A 20,795-nucleotide genomic window follows, 5' to 3' on the forward strand; every position below is an offset into this window, starting at 1 on the left:
ACAGGGTTGAACATGGAGTACTCTGAGAAGATGTATCTTGTTCCCCAGAACCAGCTGGATATGCTGAAATCAGGAACCCCTCGCGAGAACATTCAACAGGTTGTAGAGAACGATCTGGACACGGCCATAAGAAATATTTTACTCAGGAGCGATTTAGATCAACGTGAAAAAGTCAAACTTTACTCAAACATACTAACTAGGTTTTTAACTATCGTTAAACAAGGGGATCGTGAGAACGCTGTTTTAACCCTATCGTTACCAAACCTCGATCCCGGACATAAAGATGTTTCCCCCAATACCTCGGCCGAAGATGATGGGGGTTCGGAAGACGTCGTAGACGAAGTTCTGAAGAACGTGCCTGTGAGAAGTGTGAGAAACAGTCGATACATATTAGACAAAATGTCTAAAGCTAAAGGACTCAGCGCTTGGAACGAATCGGGCGAATTCGTGTTTAAGGGTAAACCTGTGACAGGATCACACATGCTCGATCTGCTAAAAAATGTTACAGCGCCGCACCAGGTCCGGGATGACCGAAGGCCACTAGGATGGTCGGAGTTTCTGCAGGCGTTTGCCGAATTAAACATACCATTTTCTACCATACCGAATAATCATGTTAGATGTACGATTAGTTCTTTAAAAAACAAGTCTGGAGATATCGTATACACACCGGAGCCCTCGCATCCTTCTAAAAAGACGGCCAAAAAGAGAATTTCACGAGCTCTGACGTTCAAATCACCGACTATCGATCGAAGACCGTGGTTAGAATTTTAGCGATGTAATCTTTATATGTTGTTTATACCTGACGTTTCAATATTTTTTCAATAAATGTCTGTAAAACGATGTTGGCTTTAAGAGTCTTTATTTACGATCAATCAAATACATTGGATAATTCAATCATGCAACACTGATGAAATACACGTCTGTACACAATGAATACACGAAAACATTTTTTCATTACAAACATTAGATCCAAGTCTTTTCACAAATAGCGACACCATTTTATCATTTTTAATATAATCGTCGCTGTACAAATTCATCACTTGGCTATACTCGTGACCCTTGGCCATCTGATATAGGAAAAACACACAGTGCTGACCGCACACGTCTGAAGTAAAATCCTGGACCCGTTTAGTAGAATATAACACAACGAAGGTATTGGTTATTAAAAAGTTTTTGATGGACGTTGGAAAGCGTTCGCTGTCAGGAGCGTGGCCGAAGCTATCGAAAAAACACCCTGAACCCTCTCGAGTTAAATAAGCGGCGACCCAGTGCTGTCCCGGCAGGTCAGCAGGGTCCGTGTTAACGATAGCCAGCGCCGGTAAGGTCTTTAACGGCCTTTCAGGCAGATGATTGCTCGGAAGAACTCCGAGAAAATGAGTGTTACACGAAATTTTGTCCATGATGGCCGTGAGTTGTATCGTGTTCATTTTTTCTATTCAGTAGTAATCGACCAGGACCTGTCTGCGGTTAGACACCTCGATGATGCTGTCAAACAGCGTAAACGATGAGATTAATAGTATGCGTCAGCGGTTGTCTGAAGCGCGCTTCGAGTCTGATATTCCCGGACTTGATGAGCGATATGTGTTGACCGCAGTCTTCGTCAGGCGTGAGGTTAAAGGCATAAAGCGAATAGCCTCTCAGAAAATCATCCCTGTTGATAGAGAGAGCCTGATTTTTAAGATGTCTCCCGGTAGCGGTCGCCAACTGATAAAATTCTCGTACGGCCGCTCCTGCGGCAAAGTTTGGCTGGAGAGGCTTGGCGGGAAATTGCTGTCCGTCAACGTAAACGGCCAGGAACTCCAAATCGTAATGTTTGAACGCAAACGGGTTTTTATTGTAGGACCCTGTGAACGCATCATTATCTACCATTGCCAGGACGATAGATTTTGGCAAGGTCCCCAAAAACAAATTTTCTTGATTTGATACTCGGGAACCTACGGGTAAGGAGAAATTTTTTAGACAGACCCTATCTATGGGATACTTGGCAGTGGTCGAGAGCAGGGCCTGGGCATGCGCCAGTCTCACGGACGGTGATACGGACACTTTCTTGACGAAAAGGGACGCCGACACAATATTTAGTTTATAGGCCACGTCCTCCCCTGACATCAGGCAGAATTCATCTTTGCCTCTGATCATTCGTATTTTTATGTCGACGCCGTTTAGCATTAATTTTTCTTGAAAGAAGATGTCACTGTGAATAGGCGCCAGCAACTCCACAACACCGTTCCCGGTGGTGTAGAGCGATCTCTTGGTCAGACCGGAGTTAAGGCCCACAGGATCGGTTTCATCCATGTGACCCGCCGTGTCTTTGAAAAACAGACCGGCTGAGAAAAGCGATTCCAGCGTATCTTTGCTGTAGTTGATAAGACTCTCGATGATACATCGGTAAGGGTAGGTGCTCGAGCTCTGAGATATCAATCGGTCACCGAGACTGACGTCAACTTGTGAAAATATAGTAGCCCCCGGGTAGTTGATTAGGGCTACTTTTGCAGGGTCTGGGATGTCTCCCCCATTAGGTCTTGTGATTTTAAGACGTAGAAACATCAACGTGTTATTTAGGTCGATGTAATCCTTGCCGGTTCCAGGGATAAAAAACTCCAGAGGCGACGAGTCCGATATAGCCGATAAGGGCGGTACTTCTAAATATGCGTTTTTCTCGATAACCGTCTGCGTCAGCGGGACTGTAAACAAATCCAATTCGGACTTTATACACTCTCCCGACATGCGATGCAGTAACGCCATGTTAGAAAATGGTTCTCTTAGCCGAGACTTTTCGTTTCGTATTCTTCTTACGCTTTCTGCGTGTGACTGAGACCTTCTTGGGTCCACGCCTTGTTTTCTTTATTGAACGACCACGCCTCCTCATACCGGGAGGTTTAGACATTCTCTTACGAGCCATTACCATAAGCCCCGAACCGTCTTGAGCTTTAGAGTTATCGTTATAGGATCTTGACAGAACGTTTGAGACAACGTCGGTCGCTATATTTTTAGCGGCCGATTTCAGGTGCGGTTTAGCGATGCTGAATCCCCTTTTTAGCAACGGTATGGCCAACCTAAACAGACCTCTGAAAAGACCTCCTAGACCGGCCCCGTACATAACGGCGCCGCCCGCATATCCCGGTAGTCCGCCGCCGGCCTGATTTCGATAATAATCGACATAATCATCGGCATTCATCCCACGTGGGTTGTAATAAGCCATTTTTAAAGTGCAGATTGTTTCACAGGCCTAAAGTGTAGTTTTACAATAACTTTCCCGTAAGAAAATGGTATTTCGCGGTTTTGGTCGTCCTTTAATTCTATGACGATATCCGTGATGAGCGACTTGTTGACCGTTGCGTAATGGGGTTTGTCGTATCTAATACTGATGGTATCATTGTCACCCCTCTTTATATGTACGCATCTTAAAAGGGGTACGTATGAATCACCGACCGATTGGTATTCGATAATGTCGGTATAAATGTACATCGTATAGAAACCCGCGTTGATATCGGCCTGGTGAGGTGCGTCCGTAATAACGCTCTTTGTAAAATCAGCTTTTTCGTGATAGGCAGCACGTCCTAAAGCCTCGCCGGGTTTCATCCCTAAAATAGCGGCTAGTCTCCCGTGGAAGCTTACTGAAATGTTGGGCTTTGCTACCAGTTGGACTTTGTTTTTTAATTTATCGTAGCCTAATACAGCCCCGGGGGCGATAATCGCATTTATTGCACCGATCACTGCACGAACATTCTCATGGTATCCCCCGGTTATTTGGATATTCCTTGATACGGACATCCCGATAGCCGTTTAAACACCTCTTCGCCCGGTTTATTAGCGTGTTTCTGGGATGGGGCGGGTAGACATGCAAACTGAAAACCCGTCATTATCGTCGTTAAAGCTGTACCAGCTTCTAGGATATTCAATCTCAGCGAGACCTACTTGCCACTCTCCTTTCAGGTTTATAGTCTTTGCTATCCTTGTCGTATAACTAGATATGCGATTTTCAGGATAAACTGATAAAGAGGCGTTGCACGGCAACGTGACGTAGAAACCGCAGTCATCCATGGTAATCCTTTACTCGAATGATCTCTTTTGGTAAAGGCGTGGGCGTTTTAAGGTTTTACAAGTCCGACACAGCTTTTTTGTCTATATAGCAATTAAATTTCGAAGGCCATCCTAACCATTTCACTAAAACTAGCGTAGATCGCCCCTGTTTTTTCTCCCCTAAAATCTTTTCCACCTTAAACGCCTTGTTTTCGCTCACGATTATTTTTTGTAACTCTTCTTCGTAAAACACACCGTCGATGACATCACCGTCATAATCTGACAACCTGTATACGGGAGGATTACGCGGAATGCACACGGATACGGTGAAAAATTCTTCGGTTTAGTTCTGTTCATAACCCTTGGCGAACGGTCCTCGCACTTTAGAAATCCTGACGACATCCCCTACTCTATATTTAAATACGGGGTGATCGTTCTTCTTCATACCTCCGTACAGGTTTTGAAACACTACACCTTTATTTTATTTGTCGATGTCCACAGGTCTCATCTTAACCCTCTGGGGTCTGAGGTCATTTTGGGGCCCTTGAGATGTTTTGACATGCCCTGATATTTGTGCTTATTTCAGCTACTTAAAACATACTATTGACCAACATGTAATTTTTTTTGTATTCAGCACAAACTGTGCTACAATAATATGTGACCAAGATGGATGTACATGTTTGCATTTTTTAGAAAAAAAATATTATGCGTGGTTAGTAAGTTTTGGGAAAAAAAATGTAGCTGAAATAAGGCCTTAAAACCCATACTAAATAGTCCTGACCAAGACTTTTGAGTAATCAGTCTTGTAGCCTAGAATATTTACTTCAAAATTATGTGAAAATCATTCTGCTTACTCATTCACAGAAAACAATATATTGATTTAAAATTTTCAAGACATGTTTTGTGATCGAGGGTCTATATGCGAGGGAGTGGCAATGGCCATGAATATTAAGTGATTTTCACCTGAGAGACAAAGGGCCCTCCCCTATGGGCCCCTGATGGCCCATCAGTGTGACTGTGACTTTGAGGCAGGTAAGAGAGAATGTGAGGAGATTGAAAAAAAGGTTTTTTTTTAATTATTTGTATTTTATTTACAACACAGTATAATCAAAACATACATAATGAAGGTCAAAGACACATTATTGTGCACACTGATCTAACCACAGAGATGTGAACAGACTTTGAGTCATTCCTGCAACAGATTCTGTTCAACAAGTGAAACAAGGAAATCATACCTGATATTTACGTGTGTTATTTAAGTGTTTCTACTTCTTTCCATGGATTCAAGAAGAAAAAAACATAATCAGTAGAGAAGGAGCTTGTTTTGACATAGAATATCAGTGTAGTTGAACATCTCATGTTGGTGCAACGCTTTCAGAGGAAAACAGTTTGAAGAGACATCAGGATACATCTGGTGCTGGTATCTGATTCAATAAAATACAAACAAAAAAAACATTTGTGAGCATGTTAATATCAGGAACATCTGTATATATATCATAAATATCATATATATCACTATCATAAAAAAGAGAAAGAAATCTTATATCTGAGAAACTAATTATTATTGTTTAGCACGTTATTAAAATCTATTTCTGAACAGAGTAGGCTATTAATAATAAACATGTACTAAACATACTTAGACTCGTAGCATTCATCATGTTACAGTGTACACTCATATTACTTTTATTGTTTTATATAGAGCATGAAAACATCATAGCGCTGTAAGAAATTTAAATACAATGAATTGCCTTTCATATTCAAAATGTTTTACACGATTTCAAACATTGTAGTCAGGAATTATAGTTTGGGAAAAACCCAACTATGATTTTGTAGTCATATAGTCTAGTATGTATGATTTTATAGTAGCCTATGATATGATTCTGTAGCCACAGACTCAAGCATGCTTTGTACAATAAAAGGATGTACTTTGTACTATAAAAAAATGATATTTTATATCTGAGAAACTAATTATTATTGTTTAGCACGCTATTAAAATATATTTGTGAACAGAGTATTAATAATAAACATGGTCTAAACATTCTTAGACGCATAGCATTCATCATGTTGTCGTTCAGGAAAAACCCATGAACTGTTAGTAAATCTGTTCAGGTTTATGTCACAATAAAACGTTAACTAATGTAAAAAAGAAACATTACTTACTCATCTCCTCTGCTGGATGAAATCGTGTTGTTCTTTCGAGGGAAATCCTGCTTTTACTCAGCGCGTCTTCCAGAAACGAACAGTAGCCGCGATGAAGGACCTCCTCTTTGTTTGTGTTGGGCGTTTGCACGCGCGCACTTACCACGTGGCTATTTACATATGAACAGCGCGAGCCGCGCGGGGGCGGGGTCACATTAGCGATAATGAGTCAGACGGGAAAGATTGAACATCGTGTTGGTTTCATACGGATTACTTCATCACAGAATGTTTGTTTTCGATAATACTTGCTTCATTTCAAAGTAGACACTCCAAGCTTTCTATAGATATAACTCCCATGTCTCTGTGTTGAGTATTTGCTGAGTTACAGTTCATTTTAGTGACGCGTTTCTAAAAACAGTTCGCAGAGACGGAGAAGACAGAGAGCACACCCTGTTTGTTTTCTTTATTCTTCAAAAGCACAAAGTTTAGTTGTTATTATGAGTGTATACAAATAAAAGTAGACCCCTTACAGATTCGAATGGTGTATTGCTCTTATCTGTACGATCAAAAATGGCAGAGTAATTCAAGCTCATTTCGGCCTTATCAGGAAAATCTGCCTCAAAACGCATATATGCGTTTGTCGACCCCAGAGGGTTAATACTCCGATGGTAGCTGGAGTTGTACCCCTGCATAATATCTTGCAACACATCTGTGTATTTCCGTGAATTTGTAGCGGTTAAAAATCTCCACATTCGGCTTTTTAACGATCTATTAAATCGTTCCACGACGCTGGCCTTCAAATCGGTAGCCGTAGCAAAATGCTGAACGTCGTGCTTTTTCATCAAATCTTGAAAATGTTTGTTAAAAAATTCGGTTCCCTTATCCGTCTGCAATTTCTTTGGAACACGCCCCTCTTCGAGTATAGACTCGAACGCTTTAGTAACCTCGACGCCGCTCTTATTCTTTAACGTTCGAGCCCACGCGTACTTGCTAAATACGTCGATGCATGTCAGCAGATATTTATTATTATCATTTTCCTTGGAATAGGCCGACATGTCGACGAGATCCGCTTGAAACTGCGTATCCATCCCGTACACCACGACTCTATTACGTTTGTAGTTAATGGGAGCCGTTCTGTGTAGCGTGTACGCATCCTCCCCAGCCAGCCAGTCCGAGACCTGTTTATCGCTCAAACGTACGCCGGTATCCTTTAAGACCGCATCTTTTAACCGTTTTTAACCTCCTAAAGAACCGGGGTTGGCAGGCGTGTAATAAACTTTTTTCATGAGCTCGGACATGTTGTTATGTTTCAACCGTCCTCAAAAGAATAACACGACCAAGCGTTACGTTTCAGTCTTTTATTAAAAATGGTTACATAGTGATGAAAATTAAAATTGATTACATGAATAGAAATCAAAATGAGTACTTAGTAATGAGAATAGAAGTAAAATGGGTTACATACTATCTAACCAGTAAAGACAATTTACACAGGCTGTATAGCTACGATCTAGTATGTAGTTTACCAGAATTTCAACCATTTCGTACACCTTGTTTTTCTCATTTTTTGAAACAAGCTTCACACATACATCGGTTACATACGTGCACATACAAAGGACGCCGCTAACTCTTATCTCTTCACCGGCTGCAGATATCTCAACTAGAATTTTTCGGAGCATTGCAGAGGAGCGATCGAACTGTTGACACACATATCGGTCAATTCAGACCAAGAGTCGGTCAGACCTCTTATAACACGCATTTGTTTCATGAGATTTTTTAGACGTGTCGTTTCCCCCTCGTAATCGTTCTCCGGATCACACGTACGATCGATGGCAGCAAGCATCATTTTGATCATCTGTCCTTTATAATAGGGGGTGAACAAGATGTCTCTGAAAAAATGGATTCCGCTACACACAGCCCCCATGTCGTCACACTCCTGGGGCAGTCACGCTGCTTTGCCAGAGATCCACGGCATCGTAAACGACTTTCTTGTTGGACTCGTCCAGCAGCTTTTCCCTGATTTCTTGCAGCTTTGCGACGATGAATGGTTCGTCTCTTAATTCGTGCAGGATAGCACCGGTAGTTCCTTGAATCCTCAGAATGTTGTTGGTCGTTAAACCGTAGCGGCGTAGAGCGAAGTCGATAATGGTCTGAAGATCGGGTTTGAACAGTTTGCGACACAGCTCGTCAAAGCGTGAGTCGAAATAGTAGGCATCAGGCTCAAACAGACAGGAATGTTGCAGCTGACTCGGATGGTCCGTCACGCACCCTCGCACTCGTCCCTTAATTTGTTGTCGATGATGTGTTGCAGCAGCAGTACGATCGTGGCTTTTATGATTCTGAAACCTTTTCCGTTGAAGCAGCCGTCTGTGGTGTCGAACCCTGTGTGGGGGGAGGTGGTACACATATCCTTTAGGTAACTCAGGTTGCGGTATCCAAGCTCCGTGCAGAATTTATCCAAGCATTCTTTGCGCAGGTCGGGTGAGCGGGTGTTGTCTGTCGAAAGATGATCGACAGCGTTATCATCAAGCTTTGAGGTTGAAAGGAGCATAATCGCATTGTAAAGAGTCTTCTTGAGACATGTTGGAAATGCCGTGTGGGAGTGTCGACTTACTGTTCTTTATAATGGCTGTAGTAGATGGGTGGGGATGGTAACACCCCCTCACGGGAGTTTCTCTCAGGGTGAAACAGCTGTGTTTTAATTTTGCTGTATCCATCATGTATGCTGCACCACTTGAACATTTTGTTTACGATCGAAAAAAGAGCGCTCAGCAAATGCAAATCGCACCACTTGATCAAAAACTTAAGGCTGAACATTTCGTGATATTCTTTATGCTTGTCACCCTCCGAAGGCCACTAAGCTTTGTCTTGTCTTCGCAGGCGAATATGTACACGCAGTCCTCAGGGTTCTTTTGAGCATGGTCGCCGACCACTCGGTACCGGATATTCGGAGCTACCCCATCCCACTCCCCAACGTACAAAGGCTCTTCTCCACAATCCTTCAGATCTTTCCAGATACGATTGAAAAATAATTGCCAATCTTTTTCAGGAAATACCAGGCAGGGGTCTTGATCCTGCACAAATTCGCCGGTTTCGTCAGACGTGTAGAGCGTAACCGTTCGATCCGATTTGTGGAATATGTAGCCGAATATACGTCCGCTGATCAGGAAAAATTAGTCTCTCGTACATTCAGAATTTTCGCGGAGAAACCTTGCCAAGCACAAGTTACCGCTGTACGGTTTTCTCGGTGCCATAGTCAGATTTTCCATCATCTCTTCATCCCATTCCTTCTCAGGAGTTTTAGGTGAGTATGAGGCATTCATGTCTATGTGTTTTCACAACACTTTTCTGATTCCCCACAGAAATACCTCGGCCTATTTATCTAAGCGCCCCCTCAGAATGCAACCGGATACCACTACCACGTGGTCCACAGATGGACAAACCCCCACCGGATGAGTATAATATCTTCAAAACAATACTTGACAGCTCATTTATGTTTTTCCACCACCGGATAACATAGCTCTTCCCGGATGACGCCGGAGTTTACATAGTGATGAAAATTAAAATTGATTACATGAATAGAAATCAAAATGAGTACTTAGTAATGAGAATAGAAGTAAAATGGGTTACATACTATCTAACCAGTAAAGACAATTTACACAGGCTGTATAGCTACGATCTAGTATGTAGTTTACCAGAATTTCAACCATTTCGTACACCTTGTTTTTCTCATTTTTTGAAACAAGCTTCACACATACATCGGTTACATACGTGCACATACAAAGGACGTCGCTAACTCTTATCTCTTCACCGGCTGCAGATATCTCAACTAGAATTTTTCGGAGCATTGCAGAGGAGCGATCGGAACTGTTGACACACATATCGGTCAATTCAGACCAAGAGTCGGTCAGACCTCTTATAACACGCATTTGTTTCATGAGATTTTTTAGACGTGTCGTTTCCCCCTCGTAATCGTTCTCCGGATCACACGTACGATCGATGGCAGCAAGCATCATTTTGATCATCTGTCCTTTATAATAGGGGGTGAACAAGATGTCTCTGAAAAAATGGATTCCGCTACACACAGCCCCCATGTCGTCACACTCCTGGGGCAGTCACGCTGCTTTGCCAGAGATCCACGGCATCGTAAACGACTTTCTTGTTGGACTCGTCCAGCAGCTTTTCCCTGATTTCTTGCAGCTTTGCGACGATGAATGGTTCGTCTCTTAATTCGTGCAGGATAGCACCGGTAGTTCCTTGAATCCTCAGAATGTTGTTGGTCGTTAAACCGTAGCGGCGTAGAGCGAAGTCGATAATGGTCTGAAGATCGGGTTTGAACAGTTTGCGACACAGCTCGTCAAAGCGTGAGTCGAAATAGTAGGCATCAGGCTCAAACAGACAGGAATGTTGCAGCTGACTCGGATGGTCCGTCACGCACCCCTCGCACTCGTCCCTTAATTTGTTGTCGATGATGTGTTGCAGCAGCAGTACGATCGTGGCTTTTATGATTCTGAAACCTTTTCCGTTGAAGCAGCCGTCTGTGGTGTCGAACCCTGTGTGGGGGGAGGTGGTACACATATCCTTTAGGTAACTCAGGTTGCGGTATCCAAGCTCCGTGCAGAATTTATCCAAGCATTCTTTGCGCAGGTCGGGTGAGCGGGTGTTGTCTGTCGAAAGATGATCGACAGCGTTATCATCAGAAGCTTTGAGGTTGAAAGGAGCATAATCGCATTGTAAAGAGTCTTCTTGAGACATGTTGGAAATGCCGTGTGGGAGTGTCGACTTACTGTTCTTTATAATGGCTGTAGTAGATGGGTGGGGATGGTAACACCCCCTCACGGGAGTTTCTCTCAGGGTGAAACAGCTGTGTTTTAATTTTGCTGTATCCATCATGTATGCTGCACCACTTGAACATTTTGTTTACGATCGAAAAAAGAGCGCTCAGCAAATGCAAATCGCACCACTTGATCAAAAACTTAAGGCTGAACATTTCGTGATATTCTTTATGCTTGTCACCCTCCGAAAGGCCACTAAGCTTTGTCTTGTCTTCGCAGGCGAATATGTACACGCAGTCCTCAGGGTTCTTTTGAGCATGGTCGCCGACCACTCGGTACCGGATATTCGGAGCTACCCCATCCCACTCCCCAACGTACAAAGGCTCTTCTCCACAATCCTTCAGATCTTTCTAGATACGATTGAAAAATAATTGCCAATCTTTTTCAGGAAATACCAGGCAGGGGTCTTGATCCTGCACAAATTCGCCGGTTTCGTCAGGCGTGTAGGCGTAACCGTTCGATCCGATTTGTGGAATATGTAGCCGAATATACGTCCGCTGATCAGGAAAAATTAGTCTCTCGTACATTCAGAATTTTCGCGGAGAAACCTTGCCAAGCACAAGTTACCGCTGTACGGTTTTCTCGGTGCCATAGTCAGATTTTCCATCATCTCTTCATCCCATTCCTTCTCAGGAGTTTTAGGTGAGTATGAGGCATTCATGTCTATGTGTTTTCACAACACTTTTCTGATTCCCCACAGAAATACCTCGGCCTATTTATCTAAGCGCCCCCCTCAGAATGCAACCGGATACCACTACCACGTGGTCCACAGATGGACAAACCCCCACCGGATGAGTATAATATCTTCAAAACAATACTTGACAGCTCATTTATGTTTTTTCCACCACCGGATAACATAGCTCTTCCCGGATGACGCCGGAGTTTCACGCTTGACCGATTTCCGCATCCGAAACTTGTTATGAGATCAAAGGGGCACATATGGATATTATTATTATTATTAATAATAATAATATTATGAGGTCACGAAAGGTCAAAGCAATTAATCATTTTGTCATTTGCTGGCGGCTACTTACTACTGATGATTTTACAGCCCAAAATACCTTATTAAAATACACAGGTAGGATGATTTTACAGCCCAAAATACCTTATTAAAATACACAGGTAGGATGATTTTACAGCCCAAAATACCTCATCAGATTGTCCTACCACTATAAAATACACAGGATGATTTTACAGCCCAAAATAACTCATCAGATTGTCCTACCACTATAAAATACACAGGATGATTTTACAGCCCAAAATAACTCATCAGATTGTCCTACCACTATAAAATACACAGGATGATTTTACAGCGCAAAATACCTTATTAAAATACACAGGTAGGATGATTTTACAGCCCAAAATACCTTATTAAAATACACAGGTAGGATGATTTTACAGCCCAAAATACCTTATTAAAATACACAGGTAGGATGATTTTACAGCCCAAAATACCTTATTAAAATACACAGGTAGGATGATTTTACAGCCCAAAATACCTTATTAAAATACACAGGTAGGATGATTTTACAGCCCAAAATACCTTATTAAAATACACAGGTAGGATGATTTTACAGCAAAATACCTTATTAAAATACACAGGTAGAATGATTTTACAGCCCAAAATACCTTATTAAAATACACAGGTAGGATGATTTTACAGCCCAAAATACCTTATTAAAATACACAGGTAGGATGATTTTACAGCCCAAAATACCTTATTAAAATACACAGGTAGGATGATTTTACAGCCAAAATACCTTATTAAAATACACAGCTGGATGATTTTACAGCCCAAATACCTTATTAAAATACACAGGTAGGATGATTTTACAGCCCAAAATACCTTATTAAAATACACAGGTAGGATGATTTTACAGCCCAAAATACCTTATTAAAATACACAGGTAGGATGATTTTACAGCCCAAAATACCTCATCAGATTGTCCTACCACTATAAAATACACAGGATGATTTTACAGCCCAAAATAACTCATCAGATTGTCCTACCACTATAAAATACACAGGATGATTTTACAGCCCAAAATAACTCATCAGATTGTCCTACCACTATAAAATACACAGGATGATTTTACAGCGCAAAATACCTTATTAAAATACACAGGTAGGATGATTTTACAGCCCAAAATACCTTATTAAAATACACAGGTAGGATGATTTTACAGCCCAAAATACCTTATTAAAATACACAGGTAGGATGATTTTACAGCCCAAAATACCTTATTAAAATACACAGGTAGGATGATTTTACAGCCCAAAATACCTTATTAAAATACACAGGTAGGATGATTTTACAGCCCAAAATACCTTATTAAAATACACAGGTAGGATGATTTTACAGCCCAAATACCTTATTAAAATACACAGGTAGGATGATTTTACAGCAAAATACCTTATTAAAATACACAGGTAGGATGATTTTACAGCGCAAAATACCTTATTAAAATACACAGGTAGGATGATTTTACAGCCCAAAATACCTCATCAGATTGTCCTACCACTATAAAATACACAGGATGATTTTACAGCGCAAAATACCTTATTAAAATACACAGGTAGGATGATTTTACAGCCCAAAATACCTTATTAAAATACACAGGTAGGATGATTTTACAGCCAAAAATACCTTATTAAAATACACAGGTAGGATGATTTTACAGCCCAAAATACCTTATTAAAATACACAGGTAGGATGATTTTACACCCCAAAATACCTTATTAAAATACACAGGTAGGATGATTTTACAGCCCAAAATACCTTATTAAAATACACAGGTAGGATGATTTTACAGCCCAAAATACCTTATTAAAATACACAGGTAGGATGATTTTACAGCCCAAAATACCTCATCAGATTGTCCTACCACTATAAAATACACAGGATGATTTTACAGCCCAAAATACCTTATTAAAATACACAGGTAGGATGATTTTACAGCCCAAAATACCTCATCAGATTGTCCTACCACTATAAAATACACAGGATGATTTTACAGCCCAAAATACCTTATTAAAATACACAGGTAGGATGATTTTACAGCCCAAAATACCTTATTAAAATACACAGGTAGGATGATTTTACAGCCCCAAATACCTTATTAAAATACACGGGTAGGATGATTTTACAGCCCAAAATACCTTATTAAAATACACGGGTAGGATGATTTTACAGCCCAAAATACCTTATTAAAATACACAGGATGATTTTACAGCCCAAAATACCTTATTAAAATACACGGTAGGATGATTTTACAGCCCCAAATACCTTATTAAAATACACGGTAGGATGATTTTACAGCCCCAAATACCTTATTAAAATACACGGTAGGATGATTTTACAGCCCAAAATACCTTATTAAAATACACAGCTGGATGATTTTACAGCCCAAAATACCTTATTAAAATACACGGGTAGGATGATTTTACAGCCCAAAATACCTTATTAAAATACACGGGTAGGATGATTTTACAGCCCAAAATACCTTATTAAAATACACGGGTAGGATGATTTTACAGCCCAAAATACCTTATTAAAATACACGGGTAGGATGATTTTACAGCAAAATACCTCATCAGATTGTCCTACCACTATAAAATACACAGGATGATTTTACAGCCCAAAATACCTTATTAAAATACACGGGTAGGATGATTTTACAGCCCAAAATACCTTATTAAAATACACGGGTAGGATGATTTTACAGCCCCAAATACCTTATTAAAATACACGGGTAGGATGATTTTACAGCCCCAAATACCTTATTAAAATACACAGGTAGGATGATTTTACAGCCCAAAATACCTTATTAAAATACACAGGTAGGATGATTTTACAGCAAAATACCTTATTAAAATACACAGCTGGATGATTTTACAAAAATACCTTATTAAAATACACGGTAGGATGATTTTACAAAAATACCTTATTAAAATACACAGGTAGGATAATTTTACAGCAAAATACCTTATTAAAATACACAGGATGATTTTACAAAAATACCTTATTAAAATACACAGGATGATTTTACAAAAATACCTTATTAAAATACACAGGATGATTTTACAAAAATACCTTATTAAAATACACAGGTAGGATAATTTTACAGCGCAAAATACCTCATCAGATTGTCCCAGTTTTTAAATCTGTAGTTCTTGGACAGATGTTATACAAACTCACCCTAAAAACATATGATAATATAAATATAAATTTGAATTTTATTGAATTTTAAATTTGAATATACATTTGAAAGATTAGTTATTGAGATGATGTATAATAATGCAGAACAAGATGAAAAAGAGTGAAATACATTCATTCAGTCAAATTCATTTTAAAAGTTCAAAATCATACAACACAGAGGCACATAATAAAAAATATGCAAATCAACAGCTATTATTAATAGAAATATGTACAAAATAAGACCACATAGTGCTGCAGAATGATCTGATTCAAGTTACGCAGCGCAATATTCATAAATTATTTTAAAGAATTAATTTGTTCCCCACACATTTTTTGCACATAAACACATTTAGGCTATTCTTTTTGAATTTGCAACATTCAAAATGTGCCCATCTATTGCAGCTCTCACACTGTACCTGAAAATAAAATCGATGAATATATTAGTAAATTTGTATATCAATATGTAAAACAATTTAGAATATAAAAATATATAAAACTTATTCTAAACATCAATATGATATATTAAATATTCCATATAAAAGTATAAATATTTCAAACTTTCCAATTAATGATTTTTTTTTTTTTTTTTCATCTAAAGAGCAAAAAATAAATTTTAAAAGACACTTAACTACACACACACTGAAAAAAAAAAAACAGTAGTTTCATGTTGTTTGTATACCATTTCAATCATGCTTTTGTTGGGATCGTTTTCCAGCATGCTGCAAACCACACAGTACTCCTCCGCATTACCTATAAACAAATTTGTTAACATTAAATTGTTAAATATGAATTCATTGGGCAATCATGTCAATGTACTACGTCAATATACACACCATGAAAAATACAATCTCAGGTGTGTTCTGAAATGACAATAAATCACTCTTGCATTACTTTCTGTCACTTTCAACTTATTTTCTACTCTGACTTTTTTCCTCTATCGCCTAGATAGCATCTACAGAGGTATACTACATGACATACATTACAGTGGTATTACAGAATTACAACAGCACGCACCTCGACATCTAAGTGTGCAGGCTATTTTCATGCGTGCTGAGCTAACTGCTTCAGACGTAGTCTGAACATGGCTGATCGTTCCTGTCAGCAAGTATTGTTCAGCAAACTGAAACATTAATTGACAGACGGTATTAATCCAATTCATTATAACATTTTCATACCTGAAGCCTCTTTTGTAAATATTGGAACACATACATTCAATACCAAAACTCCACAACTGCTGGAATCCATCTGCTGGTTGTGTTTTAAGGTCTGTAATTGCCACTGGGCTGTTTGCTCATCACACCTTCTCAGTTTTAAAAAATTCCTAGATTTGGTTGAGACATTTAGAATTGAATAGCATCAAAAAATATTCTAAACAAAGATGAAACAGTTCTAACAATGTTACCTCCAGTTCCGCAGAATTTTACGTTCATAAGAACCTTCATTTCCCATTGGGTCGATCAGAAGGAGTGTTTTTTCAGGCATGATGATAATCTAGAATGTAATGTCATGTAATCATAAATATGTAATATTTTTTAGATCACCAATGGAATAAATAAACCTTTAAATTATTGACCTAAAGCATTAAAGAATGTCTGCATAGGACTTACATGCGCATATATATATATATATATATATATATATATATATATATATATATATATATATATATATATATATATATATATATATATATATATATATAAAACTTTTATTTTTATGATCCCCTTAGTCTATTGACTATAATCAATTTTGCAACTATGTATCAACTAACTCTCATTAGAGTATTAGTAGGCTTAGGTTAAGGTTAGAGTTGGAAGAGTAAGTTGACATACTTGCAAAGTTGCTTATAGTCAGTATGTCTGTTGGGGAACCATCAAAATAAAGTGTTAGCAGATCTTTAGCAGACATTCTACTAATACTCTAATGACTGCTAGTTGACATGTAGTTGCAGAGTTACTTATCAAACAGCTGTCTAAAGGGTACCATCAAAATAATCAAACTGATATTACAATTTAAAAAAAGTATAAGTATTATAATACATTAAAACTGTTCTTAGGAATAATCATGAGATGATACATTTTATAAGGTTTTTTATAATGCATTATGCATTCATTATAGTAACTTAAGAATACCTTTATAATGTATTATAAATAAGGGCTTCATAGAAAGTGTTACCAAATTATTTTATAATATAATTTCACCTGCAATGTACTTAAAAAATACACACGCACCACAAGAATCCAGTGTGCTCCAACATTCACAGGGCACAGCCAAATGTCCTCAATGGGGAATTTCATCTGTGAAGAGTGTTTAATAAGAAGTCTGTGATGGTTCCAAAACATGTAAATAATATCTACTTTACTTTTTGGAAAGCTAAATTACCTTCTTTAGGCATCTGAACTGTCCAGAAAACAACGAAGATGCAACAACTGCACAAAGCTGGTGGACATGGTTCTGAAAAAAAAAAAAAAAAAAAATATCTGGAAGTATGTAAAAAGAGATTAGTATTCCTCATTGAGTAGACATTCTATACATACCTGTTGTTTTTCAATAACCAGGTGCAGGTATGCATCAATTACCTATATTAAGAAAGATGCATTAATAGAAATAAACTTTGTTTTTGTGAAAAAAAAAAAACATCTTCATCAGTTGGTTGACTCTTAAAATTGGGTTCTGGGTTTACAAGTCATTTTAATAGCCCATAGCATAAAAATAAAAACTTTCTTTCACAGTTCGAGTCTTACTTCATCAGAAAGCCACTCGGTCCCTTGCAGTGAGTAAAAAGAAGAGTCATAGAGCTTATATGGCCCTACAACTGCTTCTACCTGACCGCTGATGTTGGCAGCCCAGACCTTCATTACTGAAAAAGAAAGACAAAGTTAGTGTTGTCAATACTTTTTCTAATTAATCAACTTGACAGGGCCAATGAGCCAACATAAAATAAACTGTGCAAAATGAACGTGCCAAACAGTCAAGGCCGTAGGTTTGGTCTTCATGTTGGAAGAGACAACAACCCACCCCCTACCCCCACATTGCAAGTATACATGAAAAATAATGTGATTGAATTTGATGAAATATTAGGAGGGACAATTCTGTCCTCCCAAAATATTGGTAGGGACATGTCCCTACCATCCACATGCAAACCTAAGCACATTAAATGAAAGTAAAGTGTCAACTTTAATATTTTTAAATATGTTTTGGGAAAATAGAATGTCAAAATGTGGGTGAAATAATGTTCCATTGTTATTCAGTGTAACTTTCATATTTATGGAGAAAAAAAAATGAAACAACATACTTATTCTGACCTGTAAATATTAAAATATATCAAAGAATAAGTGACCATACTAAATTGTATTGTGTTTTAATGATTAAAAACTTCTTGCTGATAAATGGGCAAAACCTAGGATAATGGCAAAGTTTAAAAATGTACAATTACAAGAAATTACTCTTTTAATATGTCATTAAATTATTCTTTTTAAATATGCATGGCAAGATATAAATTATTGTTGCACTGAATGACATTTTATTCTGTCTTCTGTAGATCATGGTAAAAATGTGCATTTATTATTTATTTTTAATAATAAATAATACATTTATTTAAAATGTATGATAGAAAAAAATAAAATGTTATGTTGTTATACGTATATGTTATATAATATAAAAAAAACTGTCTATTGTAATATACCTGTACATACAATTGTCAATTTGAATATTGTTATTCCCTGTTAACTTATTCTATCTTTATTCTTTTATTATCTGTGTTTTTGTTCTGTCACTGTCATTCTGTTGCATTGTGGAATCTTCTGTCACGAAAACAAATTCCTTGTATGTATAAACATACCAGGCAATAAAGCTCATTCTGATTCTGATTTAAATAATTTATTTTATCTATTTAATTTAACAGGACACATTATAATGTATTCGCAAAATACGTGTTTTGATGCTTGAAAACCAGCCCTTTTTTTTTTTTTTGACCCTATACTGCACTTATTTACCTCAATGCACTGTAAGGTCTGCACAGCAGTCAAAGGCTTTCCTACTTTTGACAGATCACATTCCAGTACCTATCAGAAAGAAATATATACTTACAAACATACATACATATACACACATATATATGTGCTGACACACACACTAAAATAACTACATAAAATAACACATACCCAATTTTCTATGTCAACACACATGCCATACCAGTAAAATCTGGCACAGATGGCAGCACGTGTTTTACCTATCCCTGTGTGCCCACCAATTGGAGAGGAATGCAATTCTTCAAAGATCATCCTAGCTTCCTCTTTAGTTTTGATCACTCTCCTACTTCCATAAAAAAGTTCTCCATCTACATTAAAGTGAAACATGACTGAAGTACACTAAAAGGGCGTTTGGCATTGTTTGGCATTGCTGGAAATGAAAGATCAAGATAGCAATAAACATAATTGAAATTTTAAGTCAAAATAACTACCCTTTAGGTTGAATTTGAGTGCATATCTACGAAGGTTCTGCCTTCTGGACTTGTCATACTCTGATGGGTACGCTCCCACTGAGAGGAGCTTATACAGCGATTCCCACTTATCTTCCATAACGTTACCTTAAAAAAAAAAAATTTCAATGAAAAATGCTAACAAAGATGCTAGCTGGCTACGTAATGTGACATTAAACAGTTCTCGTTACTGCTAGCTGTCTAGGTATAATAAAAATAACAAACTTACCTTACATTAAGAAATCCACGCGCGAGTAGTACAAAATTATGGGCGTGTTGTTCAGCGTGACAAAAATGATGCAATATCGAAGTGCGCATGTGCAGTAAGCACTGGTAGGAAAATCTGACGGGTAGGATAAAATGTCAGGACACCGGATCTCCGGCGTGCAGCGTTTGGCTGTGAAAAAAAAAAAATCCTAAATTTAAAAAAAACTTGTTGGTATCACTGTGGAGTTCATGAGTTCGCCTACCAGTGGTATGAGAGGAGCACAGCTTTCACTCTCAACCAAACTAACATTACTAGCCAATCAGAATTTTTTGCTCTTATAAACACGAGACGTGCCGCGTGTAATAGTAGGCAGAGTCGCAGCCCTGATGAATGGAGAAGCGCGACAAAAAGCTGCGAGGCGCGATGGTCAAAGTCCATCTAGCGCATATTTACATGGGAAAAAAATAATTAAAAAGCAGCGGAGCTTTGTAAACAGCTCAGAGTAATCATGTCATCTCCATAAGAACAATATGATTGCCAGAACAAATTTACCGGGCTTTTTGAAAAGGTCCTGTTCACGTATGATCTAATGGTAATTTACCAGTAAAGACTGTATGTGTGAAAGGGGCTAAACTCTTCCTCTGTATATGCTGTGAGAATTGCTTAAAGTTCATCTGGGAAAACAATGTGCATTATCTTACTAGATTTGTAATGTAAATCATTTATAAACCTTTGCCAACAAAGAGAATAAGTCAACCTATGTCTAAATGCCATGTTGTAGCTACATCGTGATTTCTGTATAGAAGTATAAACGTTTCTGCATTTGGCCAAATATTAAAATGTATTGGATTAAAACATCGTTTAATCACGCTGTAAAGCGAAACATCACCAGGCCGTTGTCGCCCTCTGCTGGTATGT

The 20,795-nt window shown here is 38.4% G+C and overlaps 2 protein-coding genes across 3 annotated transcripts; both read right to left on the minus strand.

Annotated features, from left to right (window-relative positions):
- Nucleotides 1-1,488: 1,488 nt before the first annotated feature.
- Nucleotides 1,489-2,742, minus strand: LOC131553124 (uncharacterized protein F54H12.2-like). The gene has a single exon (XM_058797548.1). The coding sequence runs from the start codon at nucleotides 2,740-2,742 to the stop codon at nucleotides 1,489-1,491; it is 1,254 nt and encodes a 417-aa protein (XP_058653531.1).
- Nucleotides 2,743-13,480: 10,738 nt separating this feature from the next.
- Nucleotides 13,481-20,763, minus strand: LOC131552995 (uncharacterized). 2 transcript variants are annotated; one of them, XM_058797278.1, is made up of 12 exons: nucleotides 19,899-20,757; nucleotides 19,185-19,777; nucleotides 17,934-18,049; nucleotides 17,727-17,768; nucleotides 17,572-17,643; nucleotides 17,421-17,486; nucleotides 16,592-16,680; nucleotides 16,399-16,510; nucleotides 16,204-16,309; nucleotides 15,869-15,939; nucleotides 15,085-15,605; nucleotides 13,481-13,594 (listed from the first exon to the last, which is right to left on the minus strand). In XM_058797278.1, exons 3-11 carry the CDS (start codon nucleotides 18,045-18,047, stop codon nucleotides 15,492-15,494), a joined length of 786 nt encoding a protein of 261 aa, XP_058653261.1. In that variant the 5' UTR covers nucleotides 18,048-18,049; nucleotides 19,185-19,777; nucleotides 19,899-20,757; the 3' UTR covers nucleotides 13,481-13,594; nucleotides 15,085-15,491. The 2 variants fall into 2 exon arrangements, 1 of the variants encoding a protein (XP_058653261.1); XR_009274093.1 differs by lacking the exons at nucleotides 13,481-13,594; nucleotides 16,204-16,309; nucleotides 16,399-16,510 and having other exon boundaries at nucleotides 15,123-15,605; nucleotides 19,899-20,763.
- Nucleotides 20,764-20,795: the final 32 nt, after the last annotated feature.

Source organism: Onychostoma macrolepis, chromosome 14, assembly GCF_012432095.1.
Source record: "Onychostoma macrolepis isolate SWU-2019 chromosome 14, ASM1243209v1, whole genome shotgun sequence".
NCBI classification, from domain to species: domain Eukaryota; kingdom Metazoa; phylum Chordata; class Actinopteri; order Cypriniformes; family Cyprinidae; genus Onychostoma; species Onychostoma macrolepis.

What these genes read in the sequence shown, in the direction of transcription:
- LOC131553124 (XM_058797548.1), bottom strand. Translation starts at nt 2,742, where the DNA reads ATGGCGTTACTGCATCGCATGTCGGGAGAGTGTATAAAGTCCGAATTG.
- LOC131552995 (XM_058797278.1), bottom strand. Translation starts at nt 18,047, where the DNA reads ATGAAGGTCTGGGCTGCCAACATCAGCGGTCAGGTAGAAGCAGTTGTA. An exon ending in CCGAGTGGCTTTCTGATGAA is followed by an intron (nt 17,769 to 17,933) that starts GTAAGACTCGAA and finishes TTCTTAATATAG; the next exon opens with GTAATTGATGCATACCTGCA. An exon ending in GAGCACACTGGATTCTTGTG is followed by an intron (nt 16,681 to 17,420) that starts GTGCGTGTGTAT and finishes ATTACATTCTAG; the next exon opens with ATTATCATCATGCCTGAAAA.